Here is a 16,389-nt window from a genome sequence, read left to right on the forward strand (position 1 = left end):
CAGATTACTTGCTACCGGATTCCTCACCAACTTCCAAATCCGAAGCCTCGCGCCTAGAAACACGTCAGACACGAGGGAACGCGGGAGGGGCAGGTCTCAGCATAGAACTTACCTCGAAGTGCCTCTACTCCATAGCTCTGTAAGGTCGCCAACAGGCAGGGTAATTGGGAGACCGACCGAGGAAAACAGCTGAGCAGCCAGGAGATAAAACCCTAGCATTGAGGCCGCGAATAGCGCTGCGCCACTTCCCTGCAGCACAGGTTAGAGAATACAAGGGAGGAGATCTGGGATCCGGAACTTACCACTTGACACCTGTTGCCGACGACAAGATTCCCAGCCGCCAAGTGCCACCAAGAGGCGGCAAAAAGACAGAAGTAGAGGAACAGGCCGGTAAAGATGAGGACGAAAACCACATTGGTGCGTAAGGCGCAGATGATGTATATGAACATCAATAAGGCCATGAAAACGAAGAAGAACGCTATACAGGGTGTGAGCTGATAGGCTTCGGATGGGATAGTCTGATTGCTTACCAAATGTGGTTAAGAATTCGGGACTATGGAGACCCTGGAGTGTATTTGTGCCATCGGCCGAGTACGGGGCTAATGATGTCGAATATTAGCGTCGCGAATCCAAGCCCATGCTGTGGCCCTTGGGTTTCTTACCGGCAGCGTTGAAAGCAGGAGTCAAGGTAGCCCCTAAAGCGAGGCAGAAAGCACCGAGGTGACAGAATACAGCGCCGGAGAACGTGTTGCCAAGAATAAACTCCATGACACCTGCAAATACCAGAAACACTCCACCAAACAGAACCAAAACTCCGCTAGAAGAGGTCAGCGCATGCCAGTCTGAGCATCGGATCAGTGCTATGGAAGTCTTACCTGAACGCAGCACCGACTCCAGTGGCGCCCCTCCATCCCATCAAGCAGCACGCGATGGGCGTCGCCGTTAAAACGAAAGCTCCCAAACCCCTGTGAGAAAAGGGTTAGAATGGCAGGAACCTTGAGAGGAGATGTAAATGGTGGTCGGGGTACTCACAGTGGTGTGGGGTTACCAAACTTCTTTGTGAGATCAGGCTGTCGACGGTGCATCATAGGATTCAGATACAGCCGTTCGAACTGCTCCGCCGAAAGCGTCACTGATGTCGGGACTTGAGTTAAGCCATTCATCGTGGCGCCGTTGGACTTGATCCGAAGGTCCTCGATGCTCATTGTGTTGACCTTAGCCAGTGAAGATTGCAAGATACTAGGATTGAAAGGCGAGTCTCTCGTTTAACCGACCCAGGTCTTCGATCAAGGGAAATGCGCGCCATATTTATAGACCTCTGCCTTACTGCCCAGCGAGCTCCAAACGATAAGCTGGGCAAGCAGAACAGCCCATGAGTGGATCCGCAACGTTGAATCACCGCAAAATCATCATCGACTGCGACCGCACCCGACGCATTTCCAAGCCCGGATTAGGGTTCTCGACCGCGTACCATCCTGGGGTACGTGCGGGGAAAATGGAGCTTGCCCCCTTAGTCGAGACCATCTTCGGGTACGTTCGGCTTAGATGTACGGAGGCGACCACGGGTGGGTCATTTCAACTCCTTGTTTGCTGGCTGAGGACGCCGTGAACTATACAAATCTGCCGAGGTCTGAACCCGAGAACCATACTGTGTCTCCGTAGCTGGATTCCCCGATGCAGCTCGTGCTCCGACGAGCTGTGGATACGGCTGAGTACATTGGAACTACCCATGGAGAGCGAAATGGCTCGTCTCCCGGCGTACGCCGCCGACTCGTATTCTCGCTGGAAATCACCTAACCTCAGGCTATAAGAAATGATTAGTCGGAGTCAACCCTAGGAGTCGGATCCGCATTTCAGAAGTTTATCGTTCTTTATAGTAGGGATTGGCATTGGCTGGAGCTCCAGATTCACAGGTATTGAACTTGGCATACTCCGTACTGCGGGGCTGACTCCGCGGGTCCAATCCTGGGGGAGTCTGTCCCCGCGCTCAGTTGCCAAGGAACGTTTAGTTGCTGGGGAAAAAAAATTGCGGGGCTCGCCCGTTGATTGGACACTTGATGGTACTTTGAGTTGCTCATATCTTACTTCATAAAGTTATGCAATCTCAAACCAGGGAATGCGCCATGATCAAGCTACGGGAAAGTCCATCACATGCCAACCCAAGCAACGGGTATTCACGAATGGATCGGGATCCTTGGATTTATTTCGGGATTCCTTGAGACATGGTAAAACCCCAGTTCTTAATGTCGTCAAGTGGCACCTGGATGACCACGATACGTGGAGGTGGTGGATCCTGTGGGGTAATTGTAATCATAATGTAGAAATGGAAGCAATTCTGTAACCATGGACAGACGCAGAACTCAAATATGCGCCTGTCGGCAGCACTCGGCCTCGGCCAATCTCGAAGACACGTTCTTATCCGAGGGAACGTCGATTGAGGGGTTGGCTGTAAAGAAGTCCGCGGGGCGGAGCATGAGCTGGAAGATCTCCACGGGCCTAGTGAAAGCTCATGAGTCAAGACCGAGCAGGTTAGTCGAAGTGGGCGTCACTCACATAACAGGCCAATCCTCCACTCGTGGGTTATGAGTGATTCCGAAGGTGTTCCACACTACTACATCCGTATCCGAGATTACATCTCCCCGGCGGGCTGCATCTGCGACGCCATCAACTTCCAACTGACTCTGCAGCGTGTACCGACCACCAGCGTAGAATTCGTTATCTTGGTGCTTGGTCACCCAGACATGGTGCTGGGCGAACTGTGCTCGGCGGGCCTGCACAGAGTCCGGGTCGGCTAGCAAGGTCTGTGTAGCTTGTGGAATAAACTTGTACCCCACGGGGTTTCCACTGATCGGGTTAGTCTTTCGGGGATTGACCATTTTAATGGTTCGGTTAAGCTGGGGTGCGGCATCCACCCACGAGGAGCGCTTCACCGTCTCTTTGGTGACCTTGTAAAAGTTACCGTGCGGGTTTGTGGCCGCGTTCATCGGCACTGGATGGGACTCTTCTATCACAACAGAGTTTGTGTGCCCATCTACTGCCGGATCAATACGAACACAGAAGATGTGCTGGTGGTTCTGTGCCAGCACTCCGCCACTGACAACGTTGCCGAATTCGCTAACCTTGCCGGCGTCAATATTCACGACATTCAGGATGCCTGTGGCACGGGCTTCAACAGTGATGCCGCCGGATTGGTCGAACTTGTAGGCGAAGATATACTCGTAATTTGCGAGGGTGATGATAAACTGGACCACCAACTCGCGGTGGCGGGTCACAACTGCGCGACCAGTGCGCCAGTTCGAGTGCTTCCATGCGATGCCACTATCTTGCTCGTGCAGACAAATAGCATTTGGCAGCTTCTGAGCTGTGCCATCGGCGCCAGTAATTACAGCATCGAAGTATTTGATCACTCCAAGGCAGTCGCATCCCAGAGACAAGTTGTTTGCCATGTTCCCACCGCCACCATCGCCAAAGTCAAACGCCTGTTTGCGATGGAAAGGAGGGCGAGGATCGGCATATGGCACGGTCTAGTCAGCGATCAAGGTTAGTATCCCCATCAATGGTCATCATTTTGGCACAGACAGACCATTTCACTAATAGCCAGACGGTGCATCACACTGCGACCGTCATACCAGACATCGTGAATAGTAGCCCCTTCGCGAGGATTGAACGCAACCCGGAGCCGCCACTTCTGCCATTCCACCAGTGATTCATCGGTGACCTTGAATGAGGGGCCTTCCGGCTGGACCACGTTGAGAGGCTTCAAATCCTTGCGAGTGCCTTCCGGGAGCAGCTCGGGAATGTACTCGGAAGGTTTGCAGTGACCAATGATATCACGCTTGAAAGTATGCTCCCGCAATCCATCTCCTTTACCTCCAGTCGCTGGCCGGTCGACACGGATAATCTGCTGGGTGTGGGCGTCCATGACCGGGATGACGGGCAAAGGGAAGGAGTAGAAGTTAGAGTCGGGGTTACCAGATCGCTTATCCTGGGCAAAACACAGGCCTTGGAAGTAGCGGCGGTTGTCGTCTTGGGAGTCTAAGCCCCCGTAGGGCCATGGCTCGATAACCACTTCGAATCCCTCGGGGAGATCAAAGTCGGCCATGGCTTGCTGGAACAAGGGAGATGTCATGCACTTCTCAACCAAAGTATCAAACTCGCTTAATGTCAGGGCTGCATGGTGCTGTTTGCCGACTACGATGTGGTGAATGCGTTTGCCAGTGACAAGGTCAATGACGGACTCCTGGTACTGCGGGATACGGTCGGCTCCTATCACATCGTACTGGGCAAGTGCAAGACGGGGCGGGCGAGGAGTGGTTGGGCTGAGGCGGCCAGCGTGTTCAATGGCTAAAAACTCGAGGAGTTGAGCTTTCGGAGGCTCCTGGAGGTAGATTTCCCGGAAGTCAATCACAGTCTTTGGGTGAGCTGCCTTGACAACATCGCGAGCCAAGTTGGTCTCTGCTTCCGAGAGAATGGCAAGTGGGTGCACCATGACCGAACACAATCCGGAACTGACTTCCAGCAACTTGAGGACTGAAGAACCACGGACATATAACGAGGTAAATATAGGGAAAGTAAGAATAATAATAACCCAATAAGCTAGAATGATATGCTGGTACTGAGGCCTTCCCCACCTTGCACTCGGAACTATAACCTTCTTTCCGAGATCATGATCTCCGAGCCTTATCTGCCCTTATCTGCGCTCTTAGCAAAAGTATATTCGCCCAATCACGCCACTTAGCAGATGTATGCATTTAAAATTCCCCTAGAAATCAGTTTGATAGCGATAGAGTGTTTCAATTGCCCCGGGGCTGTTTCCCAAGATAGTGTGCATCATAACAACAATCTCTTCTATCTGTGAGGCTACCCTCGGAATCCATCCCAGTTCCGAGCTGTCTATTGCCACCAGATTGTTGTGACAAACTTTGGGCCCACAGCAGGGCGTGACACCCCCAGACGCCCAATAGTCGAAGCTCGCTGGTAAGTGGAAATAGTCCGATTGAATGCAAGGCAGTTACTTCACACTCGGTCCGTTCCTGAATGACATGGAAGCGGTCCGCCAAGATCCGTCAAATGCGAGGAAATCTGCGGTGCTGGAGCGATATGCTTGCAGAAAGAGCTAGTGATAATGGTAGTGATAAGAGAAAAGATTGATTCATCCTATTTTTTTCCTAATACTTGTGAAAAGTGGATTAGCGGATAACTCTCCGTCCTTGACAGAATTTACGTTCCGCGGCCTGTATCTTTGTCAATGCCCGCAGTTGACGGTAGAACCTGGGCACTCCACAATTTGATATGTCTCTTTCAACTGATCATACGAGTTATCTACCTAGCATCGCCTCTGTAGTTGACATAGACATCAAAAGCCCCAAAATGGCTTCTTCTGAAAAGTCTCTCATGGTTGAGGACTCTGACTTTCTCTCAAACAAAATTTTTGGCCTGGAGGACGTCGCTGAGCTTCAAATGTCAAGGCAAATTCGCATGGACCAAATTGTCGACAGCCTGCATCCTGGGCGGCCCGCAGAAGATTGACCTTGGCTGATACCCATTCAGGCCCTGGAACGAGGAGCACACTGAACACGGCATTGACACCGCGTAGGGCTGTGACCAGGCGACTCCATTCCTTGAGAGGTTTCTTGCAAATCTCGTGGGGAAAGATCAATGGAAGGTAGCATCCCTTTGTGGCGAAGGGAGCGAAAACAATCGATTGCCCAAGTGTTGGACTGGTTCCACCAGCAATCGCGACGCGCATTGTAATCTATTGAAAAGGCGACGCTCTACGTACTAGATCTATTACTACGCTAAGCCAATGGGTATGTTCAAGTCTACCCAGACCCGAAGCTGAATGGTTGAACAAGTCCTAGAATATCGCACGACAGTACAAGTAATTTAGACTATTTTTATAAAGTCGGCACACAGTATGCTCATGAGGCTCAACTGGAAGTTCCTCCAAATTCGATCGGCATCACCCAGATGGTTGGAAGAGCGAATTCAGCCTCAAAATGGCCCCGCCCCACTCCAAATCTGTCACCGAAATTTACACAGAGCATTCCAGGTTTCACCATGTGGACTCGGGATGGACAGCCGTTCGTAGGCTCTGCACGGAAGATGACTTCTACTGGGTTATTCGTTCACAAAATGCTCTCCTAGTATTAGACAATGGCTTCACGTCTCCCCATCAGTATTTTTCTTTCTCAAGCGGGGGTGCTGCTAGGATCGTGGCGCAGGTCTTTTCAGCCCAACGCAAATCTTACCCGTAAACGCCTCGCCCATTTGCCTGGCGCTAAAATGAGGGGTTATGCACTATATATATCTGATCGCGAGAACTCGACGCCCATTGACTTCGCATATTCTGAAGATTATCCGCATTCTATAAGGCTCAGACTGACCTCCTGAGCGACTCGAATAATGCCTGTCAAAATCATCAAGGATGTCTCAGAAGCTAGCCTGGAGTATGCGACAAACCCTTCCCCGCAAATGGAGCCCTAACGCTGACACACGCGCGAAAATGCAGCGTCGTCCTTGTCCCCGGCTTGAAGATCGCCGATAAACCGGAATGGACGTCTGCTAAGAGTGCTCTCTTCTGGCCAGAGCGTCTTCTCCCGCAAAAAGCTCCCAAAGCGCGGATTTTGGCGTTTGAATACGACGATGATTTGACCGTTGATGCATTCTGGAATGAGAGGAATGGGTTTCATTCCACGTCAGACGAATTGGTCGACGACCTTACCGAAGCGAGATCCGGAGACAAAGTTAGTATATTATATTGATCGCATCAGTGCATTATCTGACTCTTCAATCTTCCCGACAGGCCAAAAGACCGATCGTGTTCGTCGCCCACTGCCTTGGTGGCGTAGTGCTCCAATCGGTATGTATCTCCACCTAAAGTCCATCAGCAAAGACCCAGATGCTAAGATGAGTACCTGGTTGATCTCGCCTTAGGCACTCCTTCGAGCAAACAAGAATGAATCGAACAAGAAGCTTGTGGAAAAGGTGGCAAGCATCCTGTTACTTGGAACACCTCAGTACACGCCCGATAATCTACAGACAGCGAAGAAATTTTTCCAATTGGTGGGAAAGGAAATTCCATCTGACTCCAATCTTAAAACCTTGTCGGCACATATATTGAAAGTCTCGCAAGAGTTCGCTCAACTGCGAGAGGCCAACTCGATCAACGTTGAGACCTTCTATGAGAACGCTCCTGTGGAGATCCATGGCAAAAAGTTGTATATTGTGGATGTCTCCGAGGCCAAGTTACCAGGGGATTCGCCCGACCTTAAGGTTTTGAAAGGCAACCATCATGAGATAGCCAGGTTCGAGGATGAAAACAAAGATTTCCGAACCGTGTCCAGATCCATCGCGCGGGTGATCGAGAATCTCCCTAAACAGGACGCGAAGGGGGTGGCACGAACATCTCTTTTGCCGGAAACAATTCTGGCTTCCAGATTGGACAGAATAACGGAGAGTTGAGGGGGTTTTCATTCGGCAAGTAAATAAGCACGTTGTATTTACGAAGGTTGGCGCTGTCGCTACCAATGGAGGCGGAGATTTGTGCAACGGGTACAAAATGAAAGACGTAAAGGTGTTACGAAAGATTTTAGTTAGAGAGGTGTACTATATAAGGCGTGCCTGGGCATATCTGCACATATTGTGCAGATATGGTGGTCGTTTGGCTTACTTGTTGGGATATTAGCCCAGGAATACTCCTTCACAAAAGGCCGAGTAATTGTAGGAGAGAAATCCGAGAACCAGCAAAGTTTTTTTTTTTTGCTAGTATCTGGAGGAAAAACCGCCAAAGCTGATCCTGGTGGATTTTAGAGCAGACGGGTGTCATTTCTTGAAATCTGGTGTTAAGGCTATACAGAATGAAGGTGAAGGTCGAGTAGTTGTAGGAGAGAAAACAGAGAACCAGCAAATTCTTTTTGCTAGTATCTGGAGGAAAAACCGTCAAAATTGGACCTGGTGGATTTTATAGCAGACGGGTGTCATTTCTTGAAACCTGGTGTTAAGTGCCATACAAAATGAAGACATCAAGGTTGAGTACTAAACTACCAATACCGACTGTAAAAGCTCGAATCATTGACCGTCTAACTTGGGAATCGTGGCCGCCCGAACCAGTAATCCAGTATCATGCGGCATTTCGGTCTTGCCCAGGTGAAAGTGAGTTTGATTCACAATCTCCAATTCGTATGTTGTACTTGTAGTTTACGAAAGAGCCCTGGCATAATTTCCCAATCCTTGAGAGGTCCGAAATCCAAAGTGGGTTAGAGAACAATGGGGAACCGCGGGCGAAGCCTAAGTAGACGCTCATCCAAGGCATTGATACGGCATATCATGACAGATGGACAGCTTATGGTAGATGCATGTGATGTCTTTATCCAATTGCATTCATTGCGTCTACTTCACGTGGACTTCTAGCGGCGGCATGGCTGTCAGCTCCATCGTGGCTATGCATAGATTTGGAGCAGGATGAAGAGAAAAAAAATAGTAACTAAAAATAGAGATTCAAAAGCCACTGAGCATTATCAACTATTCCAATCCAAGTCCAGGAATCGTGATTGTACACCCAAGCCTGACTCCCCGCGATCAAGTCTGTATAGAATAATCACGTGAACTGGCGCCGCATCGCCCTTAGCGCATGAGCCGAGGCTCACGGAAAAGTGAGGACGCTCACTGGGTCATAACTATCCTCCCTATCCTCGATCTCTCACTTCCTGGGCATATCTGATTTCTTCATAGCATCATGGAGAACCCCAGCACTCTCTTTCCGCCTCCGCCTCTGAGACCATACCAAGGCCGTGATCGAGAATGCCCTGGACTTGACACCCGTCGTAGACCTCGGCCCCGTATGTACCATGCCGGCCCTCGAGCAAGGGTCAGAAAGCTGACGACTGCCTTACCAGGATGTCTTTACAAATACGCAGCCACTATGGCACCCACCAGGAGCTCGCGGGATCTACGGCGGCACTGTGATCGCCCAGTGTTTATCCGCGGCCATGCGAACCGTCCCCGCCGACTTCGCTGTCCACAGCATGCATTGCTATTTCGTCCTCGCCGGTGACTCGCAAATCCCAATCCTATACCATGTTGAACGGGTGCGCGACGGACGGAGCTTCATGACTCGAACAGTGCAGGCGCGTCAACGAGGACGACCCATCTTCACTACTACATTGAGCTTCAGCCGACCAGGGAGCGGCGGCGAGAAGACCATCAACCATGCGGCCTCGAAGCCTGATATCCCGGCTCCGGCAGACCCACCGGCAGGGGTGTCAGGACATGGGCCAGTGACAATGCGGGCGGCGCTCCGTTCGAATCAACGAAGTCCGTCGTACTCAATCGTATGCTTGTCATATCCCTCGTTTCGGATGATCAGCGACTGACATTCTCGCAGGAAACTCACCAGATCCGACTGATAAGAGAATCCGACGATTTATTCGGGCCCGAGGGCGGGTTTCCGAAGGAGGGGATATCCAGCACACCTATCGGCGCTTGCATACATGTCAGATAGCTACTTCATCGGCACCGTGTCCCGCGTACATGGCATTCCTCGGTTTTCGTCTCCGGCCGAGCTTGAAAAGCTACTCAAAGCGTTGAAGAATCCATCGGATCTGGATGATGACGATATTACAAAGGCTCTGAAGGAGCTCAAAGAAGAGGAGGCAGCCGACTTGCAGCATCGACTGGAGGGGGCGCTCAACCAAGCGGAAAAGAAGGAGCACAGAGAAGTCGGCATGATGGTCAGCTTAGATCATTCGATCTACTTCCATAATCCAAGGGCATTCCGGGCGGACCAGTGGCTTTTGACGGAGATGGAAAGTACCTGGGCCGGAGAGGGTCGCGGGTTGGTCATTCAGAAGATCTGGGCCCAGGACGGAACCTTGATCGCAACCTGCACTCAAGAGGTATGTTTATTCCTTCCCCGAGACTGGTTCTAGCACACAGAAAGAAGAAGCAAATACTAACATTTTCTGGTCAGGGTGTGGTCCGATTAAAGCAGGATGAGCCAAAGTCCAAGATCTAGAGAGTCCTCTTTGATCCTTCCCTTCGTTCGTTTCATGTATATAGTTCTATTCATTAGATTTCTCTTTTACACCCTTAATGCAGTCTGAAATTGCTAGCAATTCTATCCGTTCTGCGCAATCAATCAATCAATTCATCGCCGTAAAATGTTACTTGGAGGTGACCCACAGTTGACATCTGCAGGGCGTGAACGATGCGTGGTTCCCCACCGTAACTAACGCTAATTGGGCTTGGACCCTCTTCTTTGACGGTTCGCTACTCTTCGTCTCCGAATCTTCAAGTCCTAATTTTGAAAGCCTCAACTCGACTGTTCCGACAGCCTTTCTTGTGTGAAACAGCATGGCGACGGTTGTTGCGACTCAGACCCAGGCCGAGGCGCTGGAGCTTGAACTTCCAACCAATGCCTCATTTGGACAACGGCGCACTGCGGACTCGCAGCGACTTGGTCGGCACTTATCTGACTCTAGGCCTGAAGAATTGAACTATGATGCTTCTAGCACAGATACGTCGAATATGTCCCGTACAAGGGCCACCATCCTGGTGACCACTCTGACAGGCCTCACTTTCGTCGGAAGCATGAGCACCGGCCTACTCACTATTGGACTGCCATGGATTGCGGCCGATTTGAATCTCCCGGATAGTCTGCTCCTCTGGTAAGCAGCAATTGTCGGTATCTGAACAAGCAAAGTAATTGGGAGTACTGAAAAGACCTTTTCTCTACAACAGGCCAGCATCAGTATACTCGTAAGTTTTTTTTTTTTTGCTTTCTACGTCGAATGCCGCCATTAACCGAATTGGATAGTCTGGCCAACGGATGCTGCCTATTACTAGCAGGATCTCTGGCAGATTTCCTTGGAAATCGCATGATCAATCTGCTCGGCTGCTTCTTCCTATCCGTCTTCATCCTGGCCTGCAGCGTCTCTCAAACCGGCATCCAGCTGATTTTGTTCCGAGCTTTCCAAGGCATTGCCACGTCGATGTGTCTTCCAACCGCATTCAGCATTCTGACAGACACAATGCCTGCCGGTAAGCGGCGGAACATAGGATTCGCTTGCTTGGGACTGGGGCAGCCCTTCGGGTTCTCGGTTGGGTTGGTCCTCGGGGGCATCTTCCAGTCCTCAGTCCTTGGATGGAGATTCGGGTATTATCTATGTGCGGGGGCCATGTTCATCCTCACGCTCGTGAATTATTTCAAGCTGCCGAAAGACAGCCCCAGAGAGCCTTTTACATTCTATAGACTCCGCACGGAGATTGACTGGGTTGGAATCGTGCTGTCGAGCTCCTCCTTGGGACTTATCTCCTATGTTTTTGCGTATGTCACTCTTGCAAAGCGTGGGCTTCTCTGTCAGCTAACCTTGCATGCAGCGTCATTACTGATAGCCCTTCGAACGTCGAGAAGGCGGAGAATATCGCACTTCTCTGCATCGCAACCGGCATGATCCCTGCGTTTTGTACCTGGATGTGGTGGCGGGAGAAGAACGGGAAATCCGCGCTGATCCCGAATTCCCTTTGGAAGAACACGGCCTTTGCTTCCATCTGCGTGATGGTCCTTTTCTCTTGGGCCGTTCTGAACGGCATGGAGACGATTCTCAGTCTATTGTATGTCGCCCTCGCAGAAAACCCAGTTCGCATCCAAGTTTATACTAAACTATTGGGATCAGCTTCCAAGAGGTGCAGCAGCTCCCCGCAATCCAAGCGGCTCTCCGGTTCATGCCAAATGTCATCATTGGGATCGTTCTTAACCTGGGAACGGGTCTCCTGGTTCATCGATTCCACGCCAATTACCTTGTCCTGATTACGACAATATTGAGTGCTGGCTCGCCGCTCCTGATGGCTATTATTGATCCAGAGTGGTCGTGGTGGTACTGTGCTTTCTGGGCTGTCCTCTTGGGACCCTTGTCAGCTGACGGTTTGTTCATTCTGGCCTCAAACTTGCTGTATATGAACTGATCTTTAACAGTGATCTTCACGGTCGCCAACCTTATCATCGCGGATAGCTTCAGTCCCAAGACCCAAGGTCTTGCAGGAGCTGTGTTCAACACCGTTTCGCAATTCGGCACCTCGATTGGGCTGACGATATTCGCTATCATCTCTGCAGGAGTCACCGACCGATCCTCGTATCCCGATAAAGGGTCCCCCGATGCCCTGATGATGGGGTATCGGGCCGTGTTCTGGACCTGTTTCGGGCTTATGCTGGCTGCCTCGGGCGTGGGCGCATGGGGCCTGCGTCGTGTAGGGAAAGTTGGTCTCAAGAGTGACTGAAGTAAAGGCGAGCACGCTCACTGTACACTACGTAAAGATCTTTGAATGGGCTTGAATGTGGTGTGGAGAAATTCTGGGTCTCATTTGGAATCAACGTACTATTCATGCTAGATGCTGTATACCGATAGTGATATCTGGGCGGAGCTGCTAGTTGCGAAGTCATTACGCCCAAATAACAAGATTGGAGAAATGAAAGATTAACTTCGGCGCAATCCGAACGAACGTAGCAATTCCATGCTACCTCGCATCAACTTTGGCCTCTCTCAAATTTTGCTCAAAGATAAAACATTATAATTAGGTGTATGATGGAGTCATGGACATCTGGGGAATCATGCAAGAAAACAAATAAACAAAATCACTTTTGGAGTGGTCAAGCCACCGACCAACCACGTGGTAAGCAACGCTCGCCTCTGGGATGTCATAACTCATCCGATCCAACCAGCCGGCCCTGTTCAGCAAATAATAGAGGCCTTGGAGACGTGGCTCTGTGCCGTCTCAATTCGAGCAAGGGACAGCGTATGATCCATAGGACCCTTCTCCGGATCACTCTGCGTCGGAGCACCCTCCCTCTCCCACTCCCGCCGCTCCGCCTCCTTGATCTGCCTGAGCTCCTGACAGAACTTGCTGTTGCCCCGGATCCGATCCCCATACCGAATAAACCCGAAGGGGATGAGCGACACAGCCAAGGCCAAGAACGCAATCAGGCTGCACGCCCAATGCACGCCGAGGGTATTGAACATCGGTTTCGCGGCGAGCGGGAGCACCGCACCCAGAATACTTCGGGTGCAGCTCGCAGCGGACTGGGCGCTGGCGGAGAAGGTCTCGTAGGCGTCGGTGAGGTAGTTCAACATGGCCATGAAAATCAGGAGGTAGCCCATGCCGAACGGGATGCCGGAGAGGAAGGGCACCACCCAGGGGATATCTGCTGAGGCGGTCCAGCCGATCCAGAAGAGCGAAATGACATATAGCGGGCCGCCGATGCAGGCGAGGGGAGGCGTCGGTATTCTTCGATGCTGGCCCAGGGGGCATTCCGTGCTTTGGCGCGCGCAAAGTACCCGTCGTACCAGATGAAGAAGAAGCAGGCGAGGATAGCACCGACGCCAACTGGATTCGAATACGTTAGGTCGCGGACATGATGGGGATGGAACTTCGGATGCATGGAATACTTACTGGGCAGAAACATCAGACCGGCAATCCCAGAGCTCATGTTATAGATTCCTATAACCCGAGTCAAGTCAGTGGGGGGGGTTTCCACGGCTGGTTGCATATGCGGGGGGAAAAGCAACGAACCTTGGAAGATGATTGGGTACGCTTCGAAATAAAGATAGAAGATTGCATATGCAAGTGCAAGGTAAAGCGATGTTAGTGAAACGATGGACTCGTAGAAGATCATGCGGAAAGGTCGTGAAATCGTGATAATGGCCATCTGCCGGATGTCACGGCTCTCAAGCTCGAGCGGCGAAATGATGCTTTGGTTCCCGGTATCTTTGCGAATCTTCTGGGCCCGTTTCTTCAGGATCACGGGTGCATACGTCTCGGGCATGAAGGCGATCAGAGGGAGCGATGCGCCGGCACAAATCAGCCCAATCCAGAAGCACCAGCGCCAGCTGACGCCGGCTACGAAGCCGGAAATCAAGGGGCCGATGATAGGACCGAAGGTGGTACACTGTTAATATGTTTAGTTACTTCTAGTCACTCTCTTGCAAGGGAGCTGGAGGGGGGGAACACACAGCCATATAATATGCCATAAGGCGGCCTCTCTTGGTTGGGTCGTTTTCCACATCCGCGAATAATCCCCCGACGGTGGCGATGGGCGATGAGGCCATCATGCCGTTCAGCAAGCGGAAGACCAGAAGCGAGGGATATGAATCAGCCACGGCACATGCCATCATGAAGATGATAAAACCACAGAAGGCAATGAACAGCGGACGCCTGCGTCCAAAGTACTCCGAGCTCGGTCCCCACAGTAACGGTCCGACGATATAACCGATCAAGAAGATCGAGGTTGGCAGAACCAGAGCTTCTTGATTCGTGATGTTGAACTCGGCGGCGATCTGGGGAACGGCACCACTGCAGATAGATGATGCGATCGTACTGTTCATGACCTTGGAGCCCATTGACCTCGGGGGTAAACCATGGCACCAATGCCATAACTGGACTACTTACCTGCATGACGCCAGCAATGAGAACCAAATACTTGCGAGACTAATGCACCGTCAGTAAGCAACACCGGGTGTGATACCGCACGAGGCGAAACCCAGCGTACCTTTTTCCAATTGACCGGATGGGCTGGGTCGTTGGGCCCAAAGGCCACTACGGTCTTTGAAGCTACTCGGCGAAACCGACCCTGGGTGGGATTGTCATAGCGTTCCTGGATCGGCTCATGGCCCACTTCTGAGTCTTGGTATTCGGAATAATCGGTTGACGATTGCGAATCGTGCGAGAACTGCGATTCTTGCAGGGAAGCTGGGACCTCTGGAAGACAGAATCAGATTCCCGTCTGTTGCGACTCCGGGGAATATGCACTCTACCGGTATTTGACATGGCCTTTTGCAGCGTTTCCTCTACTTCAAAGTGGTCCGACATGGCGACGAGCTGTCCACGCACCGAAAAAGAGGAGGGCAAATTACGCTCAATGAAGATCCAGGTGGATTGTGGGCTTATAAGAGCTGCGACGTTGAATTTCCACAAAGCGGACCCGGATCCACCAGTATACAGGGGGCTCCACAGGAAGGCAAATAAAACTCGATTTTTCGGTGGCTTCCGTCTCCACCGACCTATTCTTGACGCATCTGGCTGTGGAGAATTGGAGTATCGAGGTGACCATTATGGTTATTATCGGGAGAAGTTTAGTCTAGACCGATCTAATGCGGTGTGCTTCGCATGTTGATCCTCAGTCAGATCCCGGCTAAGACGGCTTCCCATCCTGTTGAACAAGAGAGGCCCGAGTTTATACATCTGAACTTCAAGTTTTTGTTCAGGTGGCGATCTCGCAGGAACTCACATGGGCCTTGAATGGAGACGGGACCGATCAGGTAATCTTCCGGAAACTATTGAGGGAGCCGTTCACAACACTCGACCGCATGCGATTCGGAATGGAAGCATCTTCCAGCAACACGAAACCAGTTTAACAGAGGGCGCCAGGCGATCAACACTGTTCCTAATCCAAGGGCATCTCTTCCAGGGATTGGTACTGTGTGGCATATCGTGACAAGCCCAATTGATCGAGATCGCTGGCCGCTGGCCGCTGCCCAATGTCTTTTCCCCGCGATTGAACCGGTGCCGGACCGGCGCCGTACGAGGAAACTTTTACTAAAACCAAGAGACTCGCAGGATGGCGGGGTAAACTAATGATTTACTCTTGTGACGAATGGCCACTTCCGCTCTCCTGGCCCTGGATTGGAATTTTTCGGGCCTGCAGCCGGTGATCGACCTGTGGAATGTGAAAAGCTGACGAGGCACTACCGCAATAGGCAAACCTTTGAGCATGCGGCACAATCCCTCTTATAAGAACCTAACTCCAGGAACCTAGACTAGGAGGCTCTATCGTTCGAGGGGATAGACTGAAGAGCGGAAGTGCTGCCAGTACTACAGCCGGACTTCTGGCCGACCCAATTTTTTTTTTTCCCCTGGAACGGGTTTTTGTGGAGCACAAGTGGGGCTTGGCTTTGTTTAGGCCGATGCTATGCGTCTTCCCAGGTTTGTAGGGAGTGGATGAGTCATACGAGAGGAAATTTCTAGATGATCTGGGGCAGAAAGATGCTTCAGGTCTGCTCGAGGGCCTTGAAACTCCAAGTGGATAAAATGAACAAGTGGATTTGCAAGCCCTTGCACCGTCATTTGCTTCTGGCTCTGAGACCATGGGTATATATACTAGGAGTGTATAAAACTTGACTGGAAGTTTATTAACGGCATCAGAATCTAGTAGATGAAAGCACGACTGTTGTTGAAAGTGCAATGCATGTGCCGCTCATATCCGGACCCAATATCTTGAACGTGGCTTAGTAGAGCGAGCCTGTCTACGTCGGCCTCTTCCTTTGAGCGTACGATGAGGTGTTGTCTATGTGCATCTCTGCTCGTACATTGCGCGTGTTCGTGTCTTGCTCAACCGGG

At 51.2% G+C, this 16,389-nt stretch overlaps 6 protein-coding genes across 6 annotated transcripts; 3 read left to right on the forward strand and 3 right to left on the reverse strand.

Annotated features, from left to right (window-relative positions):
• Positions 1–4: 4 nt before the first annotated feature.
• On the reverse strand, positions 5–1,205 carry N7468_005080 (uncharacterized protein; the record flags this gene model as incomplete). The annotated part of the gene is made up of 7 exons (XM_058474377.1): positions 5–53; positions 113–249; positions 303–478; positions 531–599; positions 663–817; positions 876–965; positions 1,033–1,205. The coding sequence occupies 7 exons, from the start codon at positions 1,203–1,205 to the stop codon at positions 5–7; spliced, it is 849 nt and encodes a 282-aa protein (XP_058330117.1).
• A 1,155-nt stretch (positions 1,206–2,360) lies between these two features.
• Positions 2,361–4,489, reverse strand: N7468_005081 (putative copper amine oxidase; the record flags this gene model as incomplete). The annotated part of the gene is made up of 3 exons (XM_058474378.1): positions 2,361–2,496; positions 2,554–3,524; positions 3,584–4,489. 3 exons carry the CDS (start codon positions 4,487–4,489, stop codon positions 2,361–2,363), a joined length of 2,013 nt encoding a protein of 670 aa, XP_058330118.1.
• A 1,916-nt stretch (positions 4,490–6,405) lies between these two features.
• Positions 6,406–7,464, forward strand: N7468_005082 (uncharacterized protein; the record flags this gene model as incomplete). Its single annotated transcript, XM_058474379.1, has 4 exons — positions 6,406–6,449; positions 6,512–6,746; positions 6,806–6,862; positions 6,937–7,464. The coding sequence occupies 4 exons, from the start codon at positions 6,406–6,408 to the stop codon at positions 7,462–7,464; spliced, it is 864 nt and encodes a 287-aa protein (XP_058330119.1).
• A 1,273-nt stretch (positions 7,465–8,737) lies between these two features.
• Positions 8,738–10,015, forward strand: N7468_005083 (uncharacterized protein; the record flags this gene model as incomplete). The annotated part of the gene is made up of 5 exons (XM_058474380.1): positions 8,738–8,840; positions 8,938–9,332; positions 9,386–9,444; positions 9,503–9,896; positions 9,971–10,015. 5 exons carry the CDS (start codon positions 8,738–8,740, stop codon positions 10,013–10,015), a joined length of 996 nt encoding a protein of 331 aa, XP_058330120.1.
• Positions 10,016–10,353: 338 nt separating this feature from the next.
• On the forward strand, positions 10,354–12,276 carry N7468_005084 (major facilitator superfamily domain-containing protein; the record flags this gene model as incomplete). The annotated part of the gene is made up of 6 exons (XM_058474381.1): positions 10,354–10,667; positions 10,741–10,758; positions 10,817–11,326; positions 11,380–11,613; positions 11,676–11,923; positions 11,975–12,276. The coding sequence occupies 6 exons, from the start codon at positions 10,354–10,356 to the stop codon at positions 12,274–12,276; spliced, it is 1,626 nt and encodes a 541-aa protein (XP_058330121.1).
• Positions 12,277–12,728: 452 nt separating this feature from the next.
• N7468_005085 (MFS transporter) lies at positions 12,729–14,862 on the reverse strand (the record flags this gene model as incomplete). The annotated part of the gene is made up of 8 exons (XM_058474382.1): positions 12,729–13,281; positions 13,332–13,380; positions 13,447–13,494; positions 13,567–13,942; positions 14,007–14,381; positions 14,443–14,481; positions 14,543–14,751; positions 14,808–14,862. The coding sequence occupies 8 exons, from the start codon at positions 14,860–14,862 to the stop codon at positions 12,729–12,731; spliced, it is 1,704 nt and encodes a 567-aa protein (XP_058330122.1).
• Positions 14,863–16,389: the final 1,527 nt, after the last annotated feature.

Source organism: Penicillium chermesinum (assembly GCF_028974085.1).
Source record: "Penicillium chermesinum strain IBT 19713 chromosome Unknown utg000004l:1.0-3345178.0:1.0-3348027.0, whole genome shotgun sequence".
In the NCBI taxonomy this organism is placed as follows: Eukaryota; Fungi; Ascomycota; class Eurotiomycetes; order Eurotiales; family Aspergillaceae; genus Penicillium; species Penicillium chermesinum.